Here is a 16395-nt window from a genome sequence, read left to right as displayed (position 1 = left end):
TTTGAGTATTGGTGGCACTCTCTTGTCACACAGGACTCCAGATGCTAACATCCACTTCATCCATCCTATCCCAATACGGTGTGTGACATCCTCGTCGATCTTTCCTCCCCCTTGGATAACCGAACCAAGGTACTTGAAGCTGCCTCTACTCGGGATGACCTATGATTCAAGCCTCACATCCACGCCCACTTCTCCTAGCTCAGCGCTGAATTTACACTCCAGGTATTCCGTCTTCGTCATGCTCAACTTGAAACCCTTAGACTCAAGAGCCTGTCTCCAAACCTCTAGCCTCTCATTAACACCGGCTCACGACTCATCAATCAAAACTATGTCATCGACAAATAGCATGCACCATGGTACCTCCCTTTGAATATGGTGTGTTAACGCGTCGATCACGAGTGTGAATAAGAACGGACTGAGCGCAGAACCTTGGTGTAACCCCATTACAATCGGAAACTGCTCAGAGTCACCTCCTACTGTCCTAACCCGAGACTTAGCCCCATCATACATGTCCTTAATCGCCATAATGTAGGGAACCGATACACCTTTTGCCTTCAGGCATCTCCAGAGAACTTCTCTAGGAATCTTGTCATACGCTTTCTCTAGGTCAATAAAGACCATGTGCAGATCCTTCTTCCTCTCTCTGTATAGTTCCACCAACCTCCTAACAAGGTGTATAACTTCTGTAGTCGAATGACCCGGCATGAACCTGAACTGGTTGTCGGATACAGACACTGTCATCCTTACCCTCAATTCAACCACCCTCTCCCACACTTTTATGGTATGACTCAGTAATTTGATACCTCTATAATTATTACAACTCTGGATATCACCTTTGTTCGTATACAATGGGACCACCGTACTCCACCTCCACTCATCCGACATCCTCTTCGCCTTAAAAATAACATTAAACAACCTAGTCAACCACTCCAAACCTGCTCTCCCCACACAGTTCCAAAATTCCACCGGAATCTCGTCTGGCCCGGTCGCTCTGCCCCTACTCATCTTACGCATAGCTCCCACGACCTCATCAACCTCGATACGCCTGCAGTACCCAAAGTCACGGTGACTCTCGGAATGCTCCAATTCGCCTAGCACAAGATCCTGATCCCCTTCTTCATTCAGAAGTTTATGAAAGCAAGTCTGACATCTCCTCTTAATCTGGGCATCTTCCATTAATACTCTACCATCTTCGTTCTTGATGCATCTCACTTGGTCCAAATCCCGAGCCTTCCTCTCTCTCAACTTGTCCAGCCGGAATAACTTCTTCTCCCCGCCTTTTTTCCCCAGTTCCTCGTACATACGACCATATGCAGCAGTCTTAGCCTCTGTGACCGCCAACTTAGCCTCCTTCCTAGCTATCTTATACCTTTCCATGCATGCTCGCCTCTCCTCCTCATTAATGCTCCCCACTAACTTCAGGTACACCACCTTCTTAGCTTCCACTTTACCTTGAACCACTTCATTCCACCACCAGTCTCCTTTGTGCCCACCAGAGATGCACGTCGAGACTCCTAACACCTCTCTCGCAACCTCCCTAATACAGTCTGTTATCGCTGACCACATAGTGCTCGCGTCACCGCTGCTCCTCCAAGCTCCTATAGCCGATAACCGCCCTTCCAACTCTTGGGCTTTATCCTTAGTTAAGGCTCCCTACCTGATTCTCGGACTTCCTCGAGTAGACCTTTTCCTTCTCTTTAACATAATACCAACGTCCATCACCAAGAGCCTATGTTATGTCGCGAGTATCTCACTCGGAATCACCTTGTAATCCTTGCACATTCCTCTGTCACCTCTCCTGAGGAGAAGATAGTCAATCTGAGTCTTCGCCACCGCATTTTGAAAAGTAACCAAATGCCTCCCCCTCTTTGGAAAGCTAGAGTTCACAATCACCAACCCAAAAGCCTTAGCGAAGTCCAACAACGATGTACCTCCTCCGTTCCTCTCCCCAAAACCGAAGCCTCCATGCACCTCGCCATAAACACCTACAGTCGACCCAATATGCCCATTGAAATCCCCTCCTACGAATAGCTTCTCAGTTGGAGGAACCTGACGCACAATCTCATCTAACCCCTCCCAGAAGCATCGTTTAAGCTCCTCATCTAGGCCTACATGCGGCTCATAGATGCTAACGACATTTAGGGTACACTCTCCAACCATCAACTTAATAATCATCAATCTATCATTCACTCGTCTAACCTCGACCACAGACTCTCTGAGTTCCCTATCCACCAAGATGTCCACTCCATTCTTACCTTTCTGGACTCCTGAGTACCAAAGTTTATACCCGTCTGCGTCCTTCGCCCTCGACCCTACCCACCTAGTATCTTGGACATACGCTATATTGACCCTCCTCTTCTGGAGGATCTTCACCAACTCTATAGACTTACCCGTTAATGTACCTATGTTCCATGACCCAATTCTTAACCTACAGACACCCTTGTTCCCTTTACCTCCCTTGCCTCCCGCCTCACCCCTAACCCCTGCCCTACCTCCGCCCCACCCCCATGTTCCCCCCGAGGACATGACCTCACTCAACCATCCCAGACCACAGCCACTATATCTATGGCAGAGTAAGGAAAATTACTATCACGCACAATATAACAGACCAAACCAGAAGAAGACAAGTTGCAACTACAGGCAAACTAATACGGTGAATAAACTAATACGAACTAAGTTGACAACAATTTAACTAACACAACAAAGAAAAATTAAAAAATAGGAGGTACCAACTCACATGAGTCCAATATTAACAAATAGCAAATTTTAAGCAAGAACAATAGAACCTGAAGTCATAACGAGTGCTGAGAAAGGTGTTGTCCACAGCAGCTATATTTTGAAAGTTCTCGCCCGCTTCGCCCGAGGCTCGCTGGAAAATAGTCTCCGCCGCCGCTAGGCTAGATCAGTGTGCCAGAAAATAGGGGGATGAGGTGGAAGAGACGAGGTATAGGGGAGAGAAAGAAGGGAGAAGAAGAAAATGGAAAGGAAAATAAAGGGGGGGGGGGGGGAAATCTGGGGAGCAAAAAGGGGGACAAGAAAACAAGAAAGAAAGGGAGGGGGAAAGGAAAGTAATGGAAAGAAGGAGAAAGCAGGAGAGAGAAAGAGAGGAAAAGAAGACAAGGGGTGGGGTGGGAGCTGGGGGTCTTACCTGGTTCGCCGGAGGTCCGGTGATTTAGAGAGAAAGAGATGTTTGAATATAGAAAGAGAAAGAATAGCTGCACTAGTTCGAAGTCAAATATAGTCTAGCGAGAGAAAGTCCAAGAAAATAGGGAAATAAGGGAGAAGAAGAAAAGGGAGAGAAAGAAGGGAGAGACAAGGTAAGTTCTTCTTCTTCTTTTTATTGTCCTTTCTTTATTTAATTGTTTTTTTTTATAAAGAAGAAGGAAATAGACAATTAAATAAAGAAAGGACAAGAAAAAGAAGAAGAACTTACCTCGTCAATGCTTCTGAATCGTCAAATTTTAGCTAAACATAACTCGAAGAAGTTGTTGATGCCGATTGAATAAAGGGAATGCATATATTTATATAGCTTCTGAAGATAGGTATTGAAGAATTAGTACCGATGTGGGATCGGTGATTATCATTATCGAAGAAGGACTAGGTGTCCTATTCCTAATTCGATTAGAAAAGCTAAAGACGACGAAGGTTTCCTTACCTACATATCGTTGATATGTAAAGAGTCAGGCACTTTAGTCGTTACTGCTAATCCACGTGTATATACTACTCCCTCCGTTTTAGTTTATGTGAACCTATTTTCTTTTTAGCCCATTCAAAAAAGAATGACCCCTTTCTATATTTGAAAACAATTGAGCTTAAACTTCCAATTTTACCCTTAGTGAGAAATTTTTATAACCACACAAATACTCTGGACCTCTTTTGACTTGTTTACGACCTCAAATTCAAAAAGTCTTTTTTTTAAACTCCGTGCCCAATCAAATATATTCACATAAATTGAAAAACTGGGAGTACTAGAATTTGAGACAAGCAATATATTACTAATATGTCTCCACAACTGTAGGGTGTACATGGTTAAAGATTCTTACATTTGCTAGGCTTACGTGGAAGGCATTGGAAAAATCCAATTCACTGTAACTTTAGCAGTATTTGCTATTAGTTATAGTGACAATTGCTTTGCTATTTCACGTGAGCATGTAATCCTTGAAGTCTGACAGCGTTGAGAGGTTTATTTAACCTTGCAAATGTATAAGCTCTTATAGGAGCATTGGAGGATGTATACTTCAAGTCTTTGTCCAAGTCTTAGTCCCCGTAATTCGACAAACCTATACTTCAACAAGTCCGGAAGTAAGGGCATTTGTAGGCATATAAATTTTATTGGAATTAAATCCGATTTGGACTATATTTTAAAATCAAGATATATTAGTTCAAATAAATTTATTGGGCTAATATAATTGGATTAGTTATATAAGTCTAACATATATGGATTAAATAAATAAGTCTTAATCTATTGGGCTAGCATATTTAATTGGACTAAAGTGATGAGCCCACTTCATTAAGCTCAAGATGTCATCTTTCTAGAGGCCCAGTTTGGTGTCACGTGTCAAACGACTTGGCACGCCAAGTCAAACGGAAGAGGCAATAGGATTGCGCCACGTGTCAAAATGACAAGGCACGCCAAGTCAAATTAAAGGGCTAATGAAATCGCGCCATGTGTGTAAGTGACATGTTCTCGCCAATCAAATGCGGCCTTGTCATACTTCAATTTGATTGGTCGGAAAAAGTTTATTCTTATCATAACTCTTCCCTCCCACAACTATAAATAGGGGTCTTCATAAACCAGAAAAACCACCAGAAGTTATAACAAGAAGCAAGAGAGAGCTCGTGGATCAAACGCCGCAAATTTTTTTACAAGTTTCAAACTTCAAGCAATCAAGTTCAAGTTCAAGAAATCAAGTTCAAGCTCAAAAACGAAGAACAAATCAAGATTCAAGGAGTACGAGTTCAAATCAAAGTTCGTGCTAGTTGAATTCAAGATCATCGTTCGTGGAAAAAACTGCATATTCAAGATTAAGCTCAACGGCCTTTGGATTTATTTACTATTGGAAAGAAGAATCAGAGGATTCATAGAGATAATACACTCAAATATTTGAAATAAAATAATACGATTGTTGCAATATTTTTTGGTCTTGAGTTTATTTTCTTGACGCAAATTTATTGTCTACAAATTCTGGCACGCCCAGTGGGACAATCTGTATCTCTCATCTCAACTTTTCAATCACCAAAGTTCAAGAACATTGAAATTGACTTAGAAAAAAGTAACTCCAAATCAACTTCTAGTGAGGCTGCTAATTCCAAGTTCTATGTTAATGTGGAAAGCATCCTCGATGTTACCTTTGGAGGCTTTGGGCCAGCTACAAGGAGCAAAACAAGCTCTTTAGGACAAAAAACACTCCAAGTGTCATCCCAATCAACCTGTCACGACCCGAAATTCTCACCTTCGGGACCGTGATGGCGCCTAACATTTCACTTGCTAGGCAAGCCAACGTTAGAATAATTTTAATCATTTTTAACAATTCATCTTAATTAAATAGTAAAGAAACCAACAACCGGAATAATATTTGAATTTAAAAGAACAAACCAAAATAATAATGATGTCCAAATAACATCCGAGAATTGGAGTCACAAGTGCACGAGCTTCTAGAATAAATACAAATAAGGGTCTGAATAAAATAAAGCTGTCTGAAAGAAAGCACACAACTAAGATAAAGTATAAAGGGACTTCAGAGCTACGAACGTCGTGCAACTATACTTCAAGTCTCCTCTGATAGTTGAATCCGAACAAATCTATAGTACACCGCTGGGACTAACTCCGGTATCTGCACAAGAAGTGCAGAATGTAATATAAGTACAACCAACCCCATGTACTTTGTAAGTGCCGAGCCTAACCTCGACGAAGTAGTGACGAGGCTAAGGCATGTCACTTACATTAACTTGTACGCAATAATAATAATAATAACAGGAATAGAGGTAAGGGAGGTAAATCATAGCAATAATTGAAGTCAATTCAGCAGTCACAACCAATTATTTCTTTTATCATTCTATTGCGGCGTGCAACCCGTTCCACTAATATAATCATTCAATTTAATTTCCGTTAAGGCGTGCAACCCGCTCCAAAAATATAATCTTAGAATAAAATCAGTTGCGACGTGCAACCCGATTCAACAATATAATCTTTCAATTTAATTCCGTTGCGGCGTGCAACCCGCTCCAACTAAATAAACTAAAAATAAAATTCGTTGCGGCGTGCAATCCGATCCAACAATATAATTTAACAACTCTTAAATATAAAAATACTCCAATAAATATCACATTTAATAAGAAATTATTAGGCGACAAAGCATACAATAATTATGATTTATTTACAAAACAAGTAATGACAAGTAGCAATTAATTGTGAAAATCAGAGAGAAAATATGCAATTTAATATTTAATATACTAAATGTCAAGTAGCAATTTAAGACACATAAGTCAAATAAGCATGTAACAATTATAGCATGAATTTAAGACATAATATTGGACAAGGAATATGAGAGAAATAATTAATATAATAATTAATTCATGATCTAAAATAATTTATGATTTTCAGATAAATATGCAAACAATCAATTTGACGACGTATAGGCACTCGTCACCTCGCCTATACGTCGTTACACATGAAATTCACGTAACAAATAATTCAAGGTTTTATTCCCTCAAGTCAAGGTTAACCACGGCACTTACCTTGATTCGTAATTCAAGTGATCACTCGACCACAACTTTTTCTTTCGAGTTATTCTCCAAACCAACCAAACCTAGCAATTTATTTACCAACAGTTCAATTTGAGCTTTAGAAAATATTCACATTTCAAAAGAGACTTAATTTAAGTCATTTTCGGAAAAGTCAACCAAAAGTCAACGTGGGACCCACTTTTCGGAACCCGACGAAAAAATCACGATATCCAAACTCCTATTCCGATACGAGTTCAACCATAAAAAAATTATCGAATTCCGACATCAGATTGCCTTTCAAATCTTCATTTTATATTTTTGGAAGATTTTACAAAAATCTTATTTTCTTTAATTAAATTCACGGATTTACGACGTAAATGAGTATGGAATCATGAAATTCAATCAATATAGGATAAGAAACACTTACCCAGTTCGAATTTGTGAAACATCCTCTGAAAATCGCCCAAACCGAGCTCTAAATCGCGGTTAATGAAAAATGGAACGAAATCCCATTTTCAGAACTTAAGTTCTGCTGTCCAGGCATTTACCCTTCGCGATTGTGAAGCACAAAAATTTCCAGAACAATTTTACCCTATGCGATCGCGGCCATTTCCCCGCGATCGCGATGAACAAATTACTATTACTCTTCCCAAACTCTTCTTAGACAACATATAGTATATTAGCCATAACATTTTGTATACAACTCCAAATGCCAAATGTTTGACTTTTTGAAACCTAGACTCAAAGAGATACAACTTTTATTTTTGGATCATCTCCAAATTCCTTATAGATTGCGAGATATGAGCTTTCTAAGTCAGGTCAGTGCAGTAGAAATTTCCTCTACACGATCGCAAAAAGGCTTCCGCAATCGCGATTCACAGTGTCCAAACAACAAAATTGTTCTTCGCGATCGCGACCGTTTGTCCGCGATCATGATGCATACCCCTGTGGCCAAAAATCAGCAACTAAAAATGGCGTAGAAATGGTCCGAAACCGCCCCGAAACTCACCCGAGTCCCTCGGGATCCCGTCCTAACATACCAACAAGTCTCACAACATAACGCAGACCTGTTCAAGGCCTCAAATCACATCAAAACTATGAATCGCACCTCGAATCGAATTATGAGTTTTTAAATCTTCCAATTTCTATAATTTGCGCTGAAACGTGTCAAATCAATCCGGAATCACCTCAAATTTTGCAGGTAAGTCCCAAATGACATAACAGAGCTATTTCAATTTTTGGAATCAAAATCCGAGCCCGATATAAATAAAAGTCAATTTGTGGTCAAACTTTAAAATCTTTAAGCTTTCAAACTTCTAATTTTCAATAAATGTCGATAACTCATGCTAAGGACCTCCAAATTAAATTTTGGGCATACGCCCAAGTCCCAAATTACGATACAGATCCATCGAGACTGTCAAAATACTGATCCAGGCCTGTTTGCAAAAAATATTGACCGAAATCATCTTAAGTGAGTTTTAAAGCATCATTTCTCATTTTTATCAATTTTTCACATAAAAGCTTTCCAGAAAAATATACGGACTGTGCACGTAAGTCGAGAAATGCTAAATGGTGCTATTCGAAGTCTTAGAACACATGACTGAATATTAAATTTAAAGATGACCTATCGAGTCATCACATTCTCTACCTCTAAAATAAATATTCGTCCTCGAACGGAATTAGAAAAAGTACCTGGGCTGGTAAAAAGGTGTGAATATCTACTCCGCATGTCCGACTAGGATTCCCAGGTAGATGCTTTAACCGGCTGATCTCTCCATTGCACTTGATCTGATGGATAACTCTTAGACCTCAACTGTCGGACCAACTCCTCCTCATAAGTCAAATCCTTGTCCAATTAAACTGAGCTAAAATCTAACACATGGGACATATCACCATGATATTTTTGGAGCATAAAAACATGGAGCACCGGATGAACAACTGATAAACTAGGTGGTAGTGCAAGCCTGTAGGCTACTTCACCTACCCTTTCAAGAATTTCAAAGGGTCCGATATACCTAGGGCTCCACTTGCCCTTCTTTTCGAACCTCATTGCACCCTTCATAGGTGAAACCCGGAGCAATACTCTTTCTCCAACCATGAATACAACATTACGAACTTTACGGTCGACATAACTCTTTTGCCTAGACTGAGCTGTGCGAAGTCGATCCTGAATAGTCTTGACTTTATCCAAGGCATCCTGTACCAAATCGGTACCCAACAACCGAGCCTCTCCCAGTTCAAACCAGCCAACTGGCGAATGATATCGTCTCCCGTATAATGCTTCGTATGGATCCATCTAAATGCTCGACTGGTAGCTGTTATTATAGGTAAACTATGCAAGCAGAAAGAATTGATCCCAAGAACCTCCGAAATCCATAACACAAGCGCAGGGCATATCTTCCAATGTTTGAATAGTGCGCTCGAATTGTCTGTCCGTCTGAGGATGAAATGATGTACTCAACTCAACCTGTGTGCCTAACTCATGCTGTACAGCCCTCCAAAAGTGCGAGGTGAACTGCGTACCTCGATCAGAAATGATAGACACGGGCACACCGTGAAGGCGGACAATATCGCGGATATAAATCTCCGCTAACCGCTCTGAAAAATAGGGTCAACCTATTCACAATGACCCATACTGCGTCGAACTTTCTTTGAGTCCATGGAAGCCCAACAATAAAATCTATAGTGATACACTCCCACTTCTACTCAGGAATTTCTAACTTCTGAAGCAAACCACCAGGTCTCTGATGCTCGTATTTGACTTGCTGACAATTTAAACACCAAGCTACCTATGCAACTATATCCTTCTTCATTCTCCTCCACCAATAATGTTGCCGCAAATCTTGATACGTTTTGGCAGTACCCGGATGAATAGAATACCGGAAACTGTGGGCCTCTTCAAGAATTAAGAGAAAACTACCCTCTATAGCTTCTCAAAATTTTAATAGCACATACTTTTTCCCATTTATAGAAAATGGCCCTCCGGCCCAAACATATTACATCTCATAACCCGAAATGTCTATTTTATATATTTTTTGTATAGAGACAGTCTATTTTGTATATTTGTTGTATAGTGACAGTCTATTTTGTATAATGACAGTCTATTTTGTATATATTTTGTATAGTGACAGTCTATTTAGTATATATTTTGTATAGTGACAGTCTATTTTGTATATTGTTTGTATAGTGATAGCCTATTGTATATAAATTGTACAATGACAGTCTATTTTATATATTTTTGTATAGTGACTTTGTATATGTTTTGTATAATGACAGTCTATTTTTGTATATATTTTGTATAGTGGCAGTCTATTTTGTATATATATATATATATATATATATATATTGTATAGTGATTGAGCAATTTTGTAATTGAAATAATCGTCAAACAACATGTTACCTCATTAAAACTGAAATTAATTCACAGGCAAGACAAATAAGCATAAATAAAGAAAAACAGAACAGTTCATTGATGTAAATACAATCTACTAAGCACATTAATTTCTTCGTTGCACTAATTTAACGTAACTGCACTACTTACATTAATCCTAAAGCCACATAAACTAAAAACTCACCTAAAATAGCAAAGTATATGTCCATCACACGTGCCAGCTATATAAAAGCCACACCAGTTGTACTTTTTTAGATGACGAAAATTAGTGAGTGCCTCGTTGATCTCTATGTAGCCCATGCTCACCACTTCTCTTTTGAACTTTCTTGAGAATAACACCAAACAGTACACACACACTCACAAAAACAAAAAAAAACTTAAAAAGAGAGAAACAATTCAGTCTCTCTCTCTCTCTCTCTCTCTATATATATATATATATATATATATATATATATTTCTCTCTTTAAGCTTATTAGCTACCTCTATCCATATCCAAGAATATCAATGGGCAAGGTTTGCTTTGCTTTTTACCCCTTTTCGGTTTTTTTTTTTGGTTTTTTTGTTTGGGATTTCTGATTTTTTTTGGTTATAGGAAGAGAAGAAGAAACCAGAAGAAGTGACACAATTTATATAGTGACGGTGGTTCGCAATCTTCAAATTGAAACAAGGAATTAAGCCCTATGTGGTTGGTGCTAAGAGGTCTGTTCTGAATTGGGTATTTGCTGGCACATTGCAATTGGAGATTGAGCATAGTTTGGTCATGATTAGCAGTGATTTTGGAGTTCCTGAGTTGTTCCAATGCTCCTGGCTTTAGGTATGTATAATACAACGGAATTGAAGATCTCAAATTCTTGCTTCTTATCTTAGATTTCATTTTTTTATTTTGGAACTTGAGTTGGAATTGGAGAAGAGAGGTTTTTGGATGAAGGACGGAACTGTGTTTCCGTGATAGTTGGGTCGGTGGCTAGCCTTTTAATTAGTTTTGGGCTATAAAATGCATACTGCAATTTTGTGGCTAGCGGCTGATATTAGTTTCTAGCGGCTGGCCATAAAAGAAATTTGCTCAAGAATTAATTCACGAAGTCCATCCACATTAGTCACATAAATACGACCCTGCATCTGCAGAACTCCATCTTCCCCCACAACAACCTACTTGGCACCACCGTGTCACATCGTGTCCTTAAGGACAAGCAAATGAGGATCATCATACTGTCGCTCTTTGATACATTCATACAAGGAAGACCGAGCGACTGTGCAAGCTAGAACCCGACTGGACTCTGAAACATCTAACCTCACGAACTGATTAGCCAAAGTCTAAACATATGCAGCTAACGGCCTCTCACTAACCGGAATATATGCGAGGCTGCCCATACTCACAGCCTTTCTACTCAAAGCATCGGCCACCACATTGGCCTTTCCAGGTGATACAAAATTGTGATATCATAGTCTTTCAATAGCTCCAACCATCTTCTCTGCCTCAAATTGAGATCTTTTTGATTGAACATATACTATAGACTACGATGATCAATGAATACCTCACACGAGACACCATAAAGGTAGTGCCTCCAAATCTTCAACGCATGAACAATGGCTGCCAATTCTAAGTCATGAACAAGGTAATTCTTTTCATGAACCTTCAATTGCCGTGACACATATGCAATTACTCTGCCAACTTGCATTAATACTGCACCAAGCCCAATGCGAGATGCATCACAATACACCATATACGATCCTCAACATGTGGGAAATACCAATACTTGCGTCATACTCAAAGCAGTCTTGAGCTTCTGAAAGCTCAACTCATACTCGTCTAACCATCTGAATGGGGGACCCTTGTGGGTCAATTTGGTCAGCAGGGCTGCTATGGATGAAAACACCTCCACGAACCAGTGATAATAACCTACTAACCCCAAGAAACGCAGGATCTTTGTAGCTGAAGTAGGTCTAGGCCAATTCTGAATTACCTTAATCTTCTTGGGATCTACTTTTATCCCTTCTGCCGAAACAACATCCCCCCAAAAGGCAACTGAGTCTAACCAAAATTCACATTTAGAAAATTTGGCATATAACTAATTATTTTTCAAATAGGGCTTGAATACCCGGTTCATCAAATCCATAAATGTTGCTGGGGCATTTGTCAGCCCAAATGATATCACTAGAAATTCGTAATGCCTATATCGAGTCCGAAAAGCTGTCTTAGGGACATCAGATGCCCTAATCTTTAACTGATTGTAACCAGACCTCAAATCGATCTTTGAAAAGACCTTGGCACCCTGAAGCTGATCAAATAAGTTATCAATTCTTGGTAATGAATACTTGTTCTTGATAGTAGTCTTGTTCAACTACCGATAATCTATACACATCTGCATTGAACCATCTTTTTTCTTTACAAATAACACTGGGAAACCCGGGGGAGAGATGCTTGGTCTAATGAATCACTTGTCAAGCAAGTCTTGTAACTGCTCCTTTAATTTCTTTAGCTCCGGCGGGGCCATACGGTATGATGGAATAGAAATGAGCTGGGTAACCGGAGCCAAATCAATACAAAAGTCAATATCTCTGTCGGGTGGCATCCACGACAAATCTGCAGAAAATACATCTGGAAACTCACGGACAACTGGGACTGAATTCATAGAAGGGACATCCACACTGGGATCGCAAATATAAGCCAAATAAGCTAAACACCCCTTCTCGACCATACGCCGAGCTTTCACGTAAGAGATAACCCTATTGGTGGAATGGTCAGGAGTCTATTTTCACTCTATTCGAGGTAACCCCTGCATGGCTAAGGTCACCATTTTGGCGTGACAATCCAATACAACATGATAGGGTGACATCCAATCCATCCCCAATATGACATCAAATTCTACCATATCTAGAAGTAGAAGATTCACGCTAGTCTTTAGACTCCCGATAGTAACCACACACAAACGATATACATAATTTTTGACAATAGAATCTCCCACCGGTATGGACACACACAGAAGCACTCAGAGAATCACAAGGTATAACCAGATATAAAGAAAAATAAAAGAACACATAGGAATAAGTAGATCCCGGATCAAATAGAACTGAAGCATCTCTATGGCAAACTGTAACAATACCTGTGATCACGGCATCAGACGACTCGGCCTCAGGCCTAGCTGGAAAAGCATAAAATTGAGGCTGGGCCCAATCACTCGGAGCTACATCTCTGGGATGGCCTTTAACTGGCTGGCCTCCATCTCTAATAGTCTGATCCCTTCCCCTAGCTGGCTGGATGGGCGATGGAGTAACCGGTGCCAGTATGATGGTACGAGAATCCTGCTGAGATCTGTTGCTCGACTGTAATACCCCGGAAAATTTTGAAGAACTTAAGTGTAAAGCTCGGTAAAATTTGCAAAGAAAATAATGTTTCATGGTGCCGGACTAGGATTACGTGGCTCGGACATTTTGGATTGAACAATGCACGGGAAGGTAAAGGAAAATTTTTGGCGAAAAAGTGCATTTCTGCGGTCCATTATGCGACCGCATAGTCACTCTGCAGACCGCATAATGGCTGCAGAGTGAGGCAGTTAATTGGGTCAGTTGGAAGCAATTATGTGCGGTCGACTATGCGACGACAGAATAGCTATGCGGACCGCATAGTGACCGCAGACTCAAGCAGATTTTTGGTCATTTTGGGACACCAGTTATGCGACCGATATGCGGTCTGCATAACCATTATGTGGTCGCATATGCGACCGCAGAACCTGTTCCGGAGCTTCATTTTTGAGTTTTTAAAACCCGATCCTACTTCATTAAATACACTCTTTGGGTTATTTTTGAGGTATAATATGATATTTTAGAGTGAGAGAGAGAGTGCCCTAGAGTGAGAAGGTGTTCCTCAATAATTGATTCTTCAATTCTTGCTCAAGTTTTGGAAGATTAAGGAGGGAAACTCACTAGATCTTCATCCTAGAGGTAAGATTCTACACCCTAACCCTCAATTTCGAATTTTGTCTAGAAATGGGTAATAAGCAAGATAATTTCTGAGCAAGAGGGTATTTATTTTACATGCATGCGTTATCAAAGGGTGTAGAAAGATTGTTGAGCTAAAAATGGTAAAGATTGGGTTGTGGGATGATGGAATCCTCCATAAAGGACCTTAAACCTTAATCCATACTTAGTGTTTGATAAAATACTCAAATGAGCTGAGACCATGAATATCTTCCTAATTATGGTTCAATTTTGTTATGTCTCAAATAGATTGGGATTGCTAGAATTTTCGGAACGTTGTAGTAATTTAAGGAAAGCTCAATTGAGGTATGTTGGCTAAACTATACCTCAAGTCTCCTCTGATAGTTGAATCCGAGCAAATCTACAGTACGCCGTTTGGACCAACTCCGGTATCTGCACAAGACTTGCAGAGTGTAGTATGAGTACAACCGACCCCATATACTCTGTAAGTGCCGAGCTTAACCTCGATGAAGTAGTGATGAGGCTAAGGCAGGTCGCTTACATTAACCTGTACACAATAATAATAATAATAATAATAATGACAAGAATAGAGGTAAGAGAGGTAAATCATAGCAATAATTGAAGTCAATTCAGCAGTCACAACTAATTATTATTTTTATCATTCTCTTGCATCGTGCAACCCGTTCCCACAATATAATCCTTTAATTTAATTTCTGTTGCGGCGTGCAACACTCTCAAACAATATAAACTTAGAATAAAATCCTTTGCGGTGTGCAACCCGATCCAACAATATAATCTTTCAATTAAATTTTGTTGCGGCGTACAACCCGCTCCAACTAAGTAAACTTAAAATAAAATCTATTGCAGAGTGCAACCCGATCCAACAATCTAATTTAACAACTCTTAAATGTAAAAATACTCCAATAAATACAACATTTAATAAGAAATTATTAGGCAACAAAGCATACAATAATTATGATTTATTTAGGAAACAATTAATGGATAGTAGCAATTAATTGTGAAAATCAAGGAGGAAATAGGTAATTTAATATTTAATATGCTAAATATCAAGTAGCAATTTAAGACACATAAGTCAAATAAGCATGTAACAATTATAGCATGAATTCTGTTCATAATATTGGACAAGGAATATGAGAGAAATAATTAATATAATAATTAATTCATGATCTAAAATAATTTATGATTTTCAGATAAATATGCAAACAATCAATTTGACGACGTATAGGCACTCGTCACCTCGCCTATACGTCGTTACACATGAAATTCACGTAACAAATAATTCAAGGTTTTATTCCCTCAAGTCAAGGTTAACCACGGCACTTACCTTGATTCGTAATTCAAGTGATCACTCGACCACAACTTTTTCTTTCGAGTTATTCTCCAAACCAACCAAACCTAGCAATTTATTTACCAACAGTTCAATTTGAGCTTTAGAAAATATTCACATTTCAAAAGAGACTTAATTTAAGTCATTTTCGGAAAAGTCAACCAAAAGTCAACATGGGACCCACTTTTCGGAACCCGACGAAAAAATCACGATATCCAAACTCCTATTCCGATACGAGTTCAACCATACAAAAATTATCGGATTCCGACATCGGATTGCCTTTCAAATCTTCATTTTACATTTTTGAAAGATTTTACAAAAATCTGATTTTCTTCAATTAAATTCACGGATTCATGATGTAAATGAGTATGGAATCATAAAATTTAATCAATATAAGATAAGGAATACTTACTCAATTCAAATTTGTGAAAACCCCTCTGAATATCGCCCAAACCGAGCTCTAAATCACGGATAATGAAAAATGGGACGAAATCTCATTTTCTGAACTTAAGTTGTGCTGCCCAGGCATTTACCCTTCGCGATCATGGAAAATTCTTCTCGACCGCGAAGCACAAAGAGTTTTATAACAATATTACCCTATGCGATTGCGGCCATTTCCCTGCGATCGCGATGAACAAATTTCTATTACTCTTCCCAAACTCTTCTCAGACAGCATATAGTTTATTAGCCATAACCTTTTGTACACAACTCCAAATACTAAATAGTTTGACTATCGGAAAATTTGACTCAAAGGGGTATAACTTTTATTTTTGGATCATCTCCAAATTCCTTATAGATTGCGAGATATAAGCTTCCAAAGTCAAGTTGGTGCAACAGAAATTTCCTCTACGCGATCGCGAAAAGGCTTCCACGATCGCAATTCACAGTGTCCAAACAGCAAAATTGCTCTTCGCGATCACGACCATTTGTTTGCGATCGCGTTGCATTCCCCTATGGCAAAAAACAAGCAACTAAAAATGGCCTAGAAATG

The 16395-nt window shown here is 39.3% G+C and overlaps 2 protein-coding genes across 2 annotated transcripts; both read right to left on the bottom strand.

The window, feature by feature from the left end:
• Nucleotides 1–306: 306 nt before the first annotated feature.
• Nucleotides 307–741, bottom strand: LOC138894488 (secreted RxLR effector protein 78-like). Its single transcript, XM_070179188.1, has one exon. It carries the CDS (start codon nucleotides 739–741, stop codon nucleotides 307–309), a length of 435 nt encoding a protein of 144 aa, XP_070035289.1.
• Nucleotides 742–1734: 993 nt separating this feature from the next.
• On the bottom strand, nucleotides 1735–2526 carry LOC138894487 (uncharacterized). Its single transcript, XM_070179187.1, has one exon. The coding sequence runs from the start codon at nucleotides 2524–2526 to the stop codon at nucleotides 1735–1737; it is 792 nt and encodes a 263-aa protein (XP_070035288.1).
• Between the last annotated feature and the right edge of the window lie 13869 nt (nucleotides 2527–16395).

The sequence above is a fragment of the Nicotiana tomentosiformis genome, chromosome 6, assembly GCF_000390325.3.
Source record: "Nicotiana tomentosiformis chromosome 6, ASM39032v3, whole genome shotgun sequence".
NCBI lineage: Eukaryota > Viridiplantae > Streptophyta > Magnoliopsida > Solanales > Solanaceae > Nicotiana > Nicotiana tomentosiformis.
Note: the sequence above shows the minus strand (reverse complement) of the source record. Positions and strands in the feature narration are given on the sequence as shown.